This window comes from Penaeus vannamei, chromosome 24, assembly GCF_042767895.1.
Source record: "Penaeus vannamei isolate JL-2024 chromosome 24, ASM4276789v1, whole genome shotgun sequence".
Taxonomy (NCBI): domain Eukaryota; kingdom Metazoa; phylum Arthropoda; class Malacostraca; order Decapoda; family Penaeidae; genus Penaeus; species Penaeus vannamei.
This window is the reverse complement of record NC_091572.1, coordinates 28,801,385-28,808,884: the sequence shown is the minus strand read 5'-3', so window position 1 is coordinate 28,808,884 and position 7,500 is coordinate 28,801,385. Positions and strand designations below refer to the sequence as shown.

Below are 7,500 nucleotides of genomic sequence, written 5' to 3'. Positions count from 1 at the left end.
ATGAGAAAAATCACACATACACGCACATTTCTAACGAGCAATTCCTCTCACTCTTCTTCCATCCTTCCCCCTCCACCTTCCTATCAACAAGGAAGTGGATTTGGCGCTGGGTCCGCTGTCCATTTCGTGGGACAGGTTCCAGGTGGCGGATTTTTCCACCTTTCTCTACATGGACTGGTGGGGGGTCCTTCTGCCTCGTCCGCGCATGGAGAGGGACTTCGCCGGGTTCCTGAAGCCTTTCGCTCCTGAGGTAGGACGGCCTCGTGGTTCTGGAGAGGGAGGGAGGGAGGGAGGGAGAGAGAGAGATAGTGAGGGAGGGAGGGAGAGACAGAGAGATAGGGAGGGAGAGAGAGATAGAAACCTTTGTATGCAATACTGTGAGGTAGGACGTTCTCGTGGTTCTGGAGAGGGAGGGAGAGAGAGAGAGAGAGAGAGAGAGAAACCTTTGAATGCAAGACTGAGTTTCTTTCAAATAGTTGATTTATGGTACATATGCATGTCCATGAGCACAGCTATGATCATTTATTTATATTTTTTTCTGTTGCTTTACTCTTACTAATATCAATATCATTGTGTAAATAAATGAATACATGCATATATATATATATATATATATATATATATATATATATATATATATATATATATAAAGAGAGATAAAGATGGAGAGTAAAAACGATAGCTAGAGAGAAAGAGAGACAGGCAGACAGAAAGACAGAGAGAATGAGAGAATAAGAGAGAGACAGAGCAAGAGAGGCAGAGAGAGAGAGAAAGGATGAAACAATAATAGAGAGAGAGAGGGAAAAAAAAGACTGAGAGAATTGGAGAGAAAGAGTGAGATATCAGTCGCCCTTCCGACGTTCCCACGCCCGTACGCCCAGGTGTGGCTCGGGTTCGGCGCCTCCCTCTTGGTCACCATAATCCTGGGAGTGATCCTCAGAGCCCTGACACCTGCCTCTCTGCCAGATATCAAGTCGTCCTTCAACATGGCTTGGATCGCGCGAACTGTCATGAACGAGGGTGAGTCATAAATGATTCTAGATTATCAATTGAATTACGCGAACGTGGATCAAGAAAACTCGCTTTTGTGTGGTAATAGAACGGAAATCCTTAATGTAACTGCAATTTTAACTCTACTTTGCCTTTAAGCAGAGTGTCTCCCTGAGAAATTACTAATTTGACAACCTTCCTTCCTTTTCGCAATTAAAGTATATCCCGTTTTTTTTTCTTTTCATTTTTCTTTTTTCTTTTTTTTTACTACTGGCCTTCAGTTGTAGGAGAGACCGCTATTCCCACCCGTAAATTACCAAAAATGTATACACCTCCCTCGCCAACAGACGCAGAACACACTGAACCACCACATAAACCAATATTCAATATATCCTTCCAGCCACAGAATCCCTGCCCTTGTCGCTGTCCGGTAGAGCCTTCCTGGGCACTTGGATGCTTGCTATGTTCGTGATCACCTCGGCCTACAGCGGCGTCCTCACCTCGCTCCTGACGGTCCAGAGCATCACAGTGCCGGTCGATTCGGTGGAAGACCTCGTCTCCTACGGCAAAATCCCTTGGAACCTTGAGCGCGGGACGTGGATGCACGGGAGATACGCAGTAGGTCCTTCATACGTCCTCAGGGTCGTGAATTTTGGATCTGGGACAAAGTCTGTCTAGGGTTTATGTAGACCTTGATCTGCGAGAGCTCTTGGCACAGAGTAGATCAGCCATGACCACTTGGAAATTCCATACATAATATACATGACAGAAACCCACAGATTTTTTTCTGTCTCAACCTCGGCAAACTAATATATATATAAGAATATATATATATATATATATATATATATATATATATATATATGTGTGTGTGTGTGTGTGTGTGTGTGTGTGTGTGTGTGTGTGTGTGTGTGTGTGTGTGTGTATATATATATATATATATATATATATATATATATATATATATATATATATATATATATATATATGTATGTATGTATGTATGTATGTACATATATGAGTATATACATATTCATACATATATGTATATGTATGTATGTATATAATACATATATATATATATATATATGTATATGTATAATATATATACATATATGTATATGTTTACACACACACACACACACACACACACACACACACACATATATATATATATATATATATATATATATATATATATGTATGTATGTATGTATGTATACATGTATATGTCTATATACAATCAAAGCCTCTTCTCTTTTAGCGATCCAATTCGACATTGGGGAGGAAGATATATGGAGGAGCCGGCATAGTCTCTTCTGCCTGGGACATCCGAGAGTGCATAAAGAGAGAGCGCGAGGCTGTCCTGACTGATCATTTCAACATGATGAAGGTAGGCCAAAGAAAACATTCAAGTCCAGTAGATTATTTTTTTCTAGTTGGTAGTATTGGTTGTACTGTTATCCTCGGTCTTCTGATCATTTGTGTTATTATTACTGGTCTTATTTATTGTGGTTATGTTTATTGCTGCTGTGGAATGATGATTATTCACATTATTATTATATTATTTTCATTATTATTATTATTCTACTATTATCATTATTAGCATTATTAGCATTATCATTGGTATTTACAGTGTTCCTATTACCATCACCATCATCGTTGTTATTATTAACATTATCAGAGAGAGAGAGATTTATCAAGACTTGGCATTATACATAGACACAACATGTATATGATAAAAAAAAAATAATAATAATAACAGACAGATAGATAGAAAAAGACAAATGTCGGGTGTTGACAATCCAGGGGAACCAATGCCTAGTCCAGGAGTGTTTTGATCAGAATCATTGAGTCCAGAATGACCTTTGATGACCTCTTAACCCCATCACCCCGGACGGTAAGAAAACATGCCATGCCTACTGAAATATAGGTTCATTATCTTGCTTAGTCACCAAGGAGTCGGTTATTAACCCTACCTATCTCACATGATTACCCTTTTCCTTGATTTTTGGAAAGCTTCTTTTGTATTATTTTATTGTCTTTGGTGTTATTAATATTCTAATAAAAAATAATAATCATATCAATAAGAATAACATTATCAATATTAATAGCATTAAGAAGGAAAAACACATTTCCCGCTATTTCAAGGAAGGGGAAAATCATGCACAATAAATAAGGACTCCATGGCGGCTGAGCGAATGTGGAGCCATCTGCATATAACAAAAGTCACGAAAAAGAATCCTACAGGGGAGAGTACATAACTTCGTGGGCATTGGGCTGGGGATCGAATACACCACAACGGACCTTGAGTCTCCAAACGGGAAGTGCAGGACCTATGAAGCTTTGGATCTTTCAAGAGACGGCTTTGTCGTCGTTGAATTTGCCGTTTGTGTCAAATTTCATGCTTGGGTCAAGGAAGGTCAACCGGCACGACCCAGGAAGATGTATCGTAAGATGTGAAGCGATCGGTGCACATATATATGTGTGTGTATGCATTATATATATATATATATATATATATATATATATATATATATATATATATATATATTTATATATATATATATATGCATATATATACATATATATACACAGATATATATGCAATGTCCATATATTTATATACATATATATATATATATATATATATATATATATATATATATATATATATATACTGTCAATACCTTACACTCCCTCCCCCTTTTATATAACTCGCCTTCTCCATCAGATCATGCACCACGACTACATGGAGACAGGTCAGTGCAATTACTACATCGGCAAGGTCCCTCTCGCGTCGTCCCTCCTTGCCATGGCGTTCCCCAAGGGCAGTTCCCTCGTCCCGGACTTCAATAAGTGGTAAGGTCCGTCCCTGCGTGGGAACTAAGGTCAAGGGCATTTGTGATAGCTGTTCATGCGTCAATCCTGATGTTGATATGACCAATACTTTAGTATCATTATTTTCATTCAATTAAACAAGTAATATAATAATTAAATTAAATAACTAATATATTAATTTAATCAAATAATTCATGTAATTGAATTAATTCATTCACATATCTAAATATTTCATATCAGTAAAACGGAGAAAATAAATGTGTAAAGTCCAAATATAAAAAAAAATACTAAACATTATATGAAAACTACATTACTCTATTTTACTATAATACCTAAGATCTTAGTATCCGAAGTTGCATAAAAGTTTCAAAAGGATATTTTCCTGAAGTACGGCTACCCCACGCAGGTTAACATCCCTGGTGGAAACTGGACAAGTGACCCAGCTCATGCTTAACCTGACCTCCAACGCCAAAGCATGTATGGCGAGGCCAGGGAAGGAGAACAAGTCAAACACGCCACTGGTCCTGACATTAGATGACCTCGGTGGAGTTTTCTTCCTCTTGGTTGGCGGTGAGTTATTTGATGATGCCGTACTCTCTCTCTCTCTCTCTCTCTCTCTCTCTCTCTCTCTCTGTGTGTGTGTGTGTGTGTGTGTGTGTGTGTATTTGTGTGTTTGCGTACTTGTTATCATCGAGAATAACTTATGCATGAGGAAAGCCTCAGTGATGGTAACAAAAAAATCACAGTTCTGAGTAGAATGAAATATGTTCAAGGAAGCAAAAAAGTAAATAAATAAATACATCAATAATAGTAATAATAATGATCATAATAGTAGTAGTAGTAGTAATAATAATAATAATAATAATAATAATAATAATAATAATAATAATAATAATAATAATGATAGTAATAATAATAATAATGATAATAATAATAATAATAATAGTAATAATAATAATAATAACAATAACAACACCAAAACAATAATGATAATAATAATAATAATAAAAATAACAACACAAAGACAATAATAATAATAATAATGATAATAATAGAAATAATCATAAAGGTTTTGAGTGTCATATCTTTTGAATATCCTTAGCACGTTCAAGACTTTCCAATCACAAACCGACTTTCTCTTATCATTTAAGGAGTTCTGCTGAGCACTCTGGTCTTTCTGGGAGAGTGCCTTGTCCACCATCTGAAGAAATCGACCCGAAAGCCTGTGCGATAAGAGTGTTGGGCTCTGTGATGGCGACGACGAATGCTCGAAATGACCAGAGAGTCGCACATTATGCTTAGAGAGACATTTGCCTTTGCTGAGAGTACTGTTGCTTGTGTAGAACCTTCACTACGTGCACTGCACGCTTCCTCTTAAATAGTCACATAGAAAGAGCACGGATGGATATGTTCCACTATTTTACATACATACACATCCATACACAATACGTATAGATGCGGGCGGGCGCGAACACACTTCTTCAATTTTTCCCTCCTATGCAATAAAGAATAATATAAATCATAAAGGATTTTGATTTATCCTGAACTCTCAGAGGCTTATTTTTGACTCCCGTATTCAACAATATATTTATGGCATGCTTACACTGTTACATTCATACACACATACGGGTGTGTATTTATGCTAACACACAATTCCATTTCAGAATATTACAAAAATATAGTCTTTTCGTTACAATGGCATATCAGATTAAGATCTGCGTTTAGTTTTACATTCCTCGTTTTTCCTCTCTCCGGGTACCTCATTCGGATGAATTGGAATCTTTAATTTCAATTATTGTATTAAAAAAAAACAAGCACTTTCATCACATTTGATCACTTGTATCACATCTATTCAAAATACAGAAGCAAATGACTCAATTACCGAAAGCTTTTGCTGCTTCCTCCATAACGGGGAAAAAAACGTTTGGGTGAAATGTTTTCTGATTTTTGCAATTTTCACAGCAATTAAATAGTCCGCCGTAAGTGAAACGAGGCAACGCGTTATTCATGCATTTACATAAAACACAAACACACACACACACACACACACACATATATACGTTTGTGTATGTAAATATCTGTAATGTATTTGTATCTACAATATGCATACATATATAAATGTGTATATATATATATATATATATATATATATATATATATATATATATATATATGTATCTGTATATACAATTTGTATATGCATTATGTATATACATTATGTATGTGTGTGTGTGTGTGTGTGTGTGTGTGTGTGTGTGTGTGTGTGTGTGTGTGTGTGTGTGTGTGTGTGTGTGTGTAATATATATATATATATATATATATATATATATATATATATATATATATATATATATATATGCACATGTGTACATGTACAAATACTGCATGATAAGAAAACACAAATCTGAGTATATCAATAGGCATTTCTTTCAAGATATAAAGTTAAATTGATTGGCATGACTACTCCATATTCAAATGAATTGAAAGATATGTCCAACGCATGATAATGCAGCATGTGCTATTTAATAACTAGTCTCCCTGATTGCTTACAAGGCTTGAACAATGCAAATTCCAGCAGTAATGGATACACAGAGATGAAATATGATCCATTTATTTCTTTTAATTATGCAGGACAGATATTATTCAAATCCCGAAGGATTGGTTGGTTGGCCGCAAAAGCTGCTGCTTCGGAACTACTCGTCCAGCTCAGACAAGTAGTTTGTGCGATGCCCAGCTTGTAAACAAACTGCATTTCATAGTTTGTTTTCTTATAAACCAGCTGTGTACTTACTCTAATCCATATTTTAGCCGATGGTTAATGGTTAAAAAGCAAAGATAAATCTGCTAGACATCTAGGGTCATATAGCACTATAGGAAAGTATATTAGAGGAGGGGTGAAGGGTGATGGTTGCTATGCGTCAATTATCTAGAGTGATCTTGTGAGTTAAAATGGGTAAAGAAGTGTGAATGGGCTATGATCGGCTTAGGTAAGGGGATTACGTAAGTGTTTCACGTGTGTATCCAGGAGGGAGTGGAAATGATAGAGGCGATGGAGGTAGGAAGAATGTACGTACAGTAGGAGTTGATGGGGGTGGGTCGTGTTGGGTGGGAGTAGGAGGAAGTGGTGTAGGGAGAGTATCAGTAGGAGGAGGATGGGTGTCGGGAGGACGGATATCGGCAGCAGTTGGAGTTGAGGGAGATGGGTTGTGTTGGGAGGGAGTAGAAGGATGGATATCGGTAGTATCGGGAGGATGGATATCGGTAGTAGGCCGTATTTGAGGGGGTTAGGTTGTATTGAGAGGGAGGAGGAGGGAGGGGTGTAAGGGGATTATGAGCAAGAGGGGGATGGATATCGGCAGTCACTGCCCACTTGTTTTTGGAGGCATTGTTGAAAGAGAAGAGTTGCCTGAGTAAGGAGCTGTAGGGGGATCACGAAAAATCGGTCCCCTTTAGCTGGGCTAGAGTACTTAAGGTAGTATTACGGAGAGGTGGAGAATAAGGCTGTCAGGTAGTAATAAGGGAGGTTGGGGTGTTTGATGAAGAAGGCTGCAGGGGTAGACATGAGGAAGTTGGGAGAGTCGGAATGTCTTCTGGAGACTGAGTCTCGGCTTGAGTGGGTAATGCACTAGTAGGCATTGAGGAGTGGGTATTAGTTTCAATGTTCAGGGT

At 37.5% G+C, this 7,500-nt stretch overlaps 2 protein-coding genes across 3 annotated transcripts in view; both read left to right on the top strand.

Moving 5' to 3' along the window:
* Positions 1-1,668, top strand: part of LOC138866155 (glutamate receptor ionotropic, kainate glr-3-like) — a 2,795-nt gene extending 1,127 nt beyond the window's left edge. The window contains exons 3-5 of the mRNA XM_070138082.1: positions 136-250; positions 882-1,020; positions 1,391-1,668. Of these exons, the coding sequence (XP_069994183.1) occupies positions 136-250; positions 882-1,020; positions 1,391-1,668 (532 nt within the window). The remainder of the gene's footprint in view (positions 1-135; positions 251-881; positions 1,021-1,390) is intronic.
* Positions 1,669-2,260: 592 nt separating this feature from the next.
* On the top strand, positions 2,261-5,333 carry LOC138866194 (uncharacterized). 2 transcript variants are annotated; one of them, XM_070138152.1, is made up of 4 exons: positions 2,261-2,383; positions 3,725-3,852; positions 4,238-4,401; positions 4,983-5,333. In XM_070138152.1, exons 1-4 carry the CDS (start codon positions 2,375-2,377, stop codon positions 5,063-5,065), a joined length of 384 nt encoding a protein of 127 aa, XP_069994253.1. In that variant the 5' UTR covers positions 2,261-2,374; the 3' UTR covers positions 5,066-5,333. The 2 variants fall into 2 exon arrangements, with proteins under 2 accessions (XP_069994253.1, XP_069994252.1); XM_070138151.1 differs by lacking the exon at positions 2,261-2,383 and adding an exon at positions 3,162-3,442.
* The last annotated feature ends 2,167 nt before the right edge of the window (positions 5,334-7,500 follow it).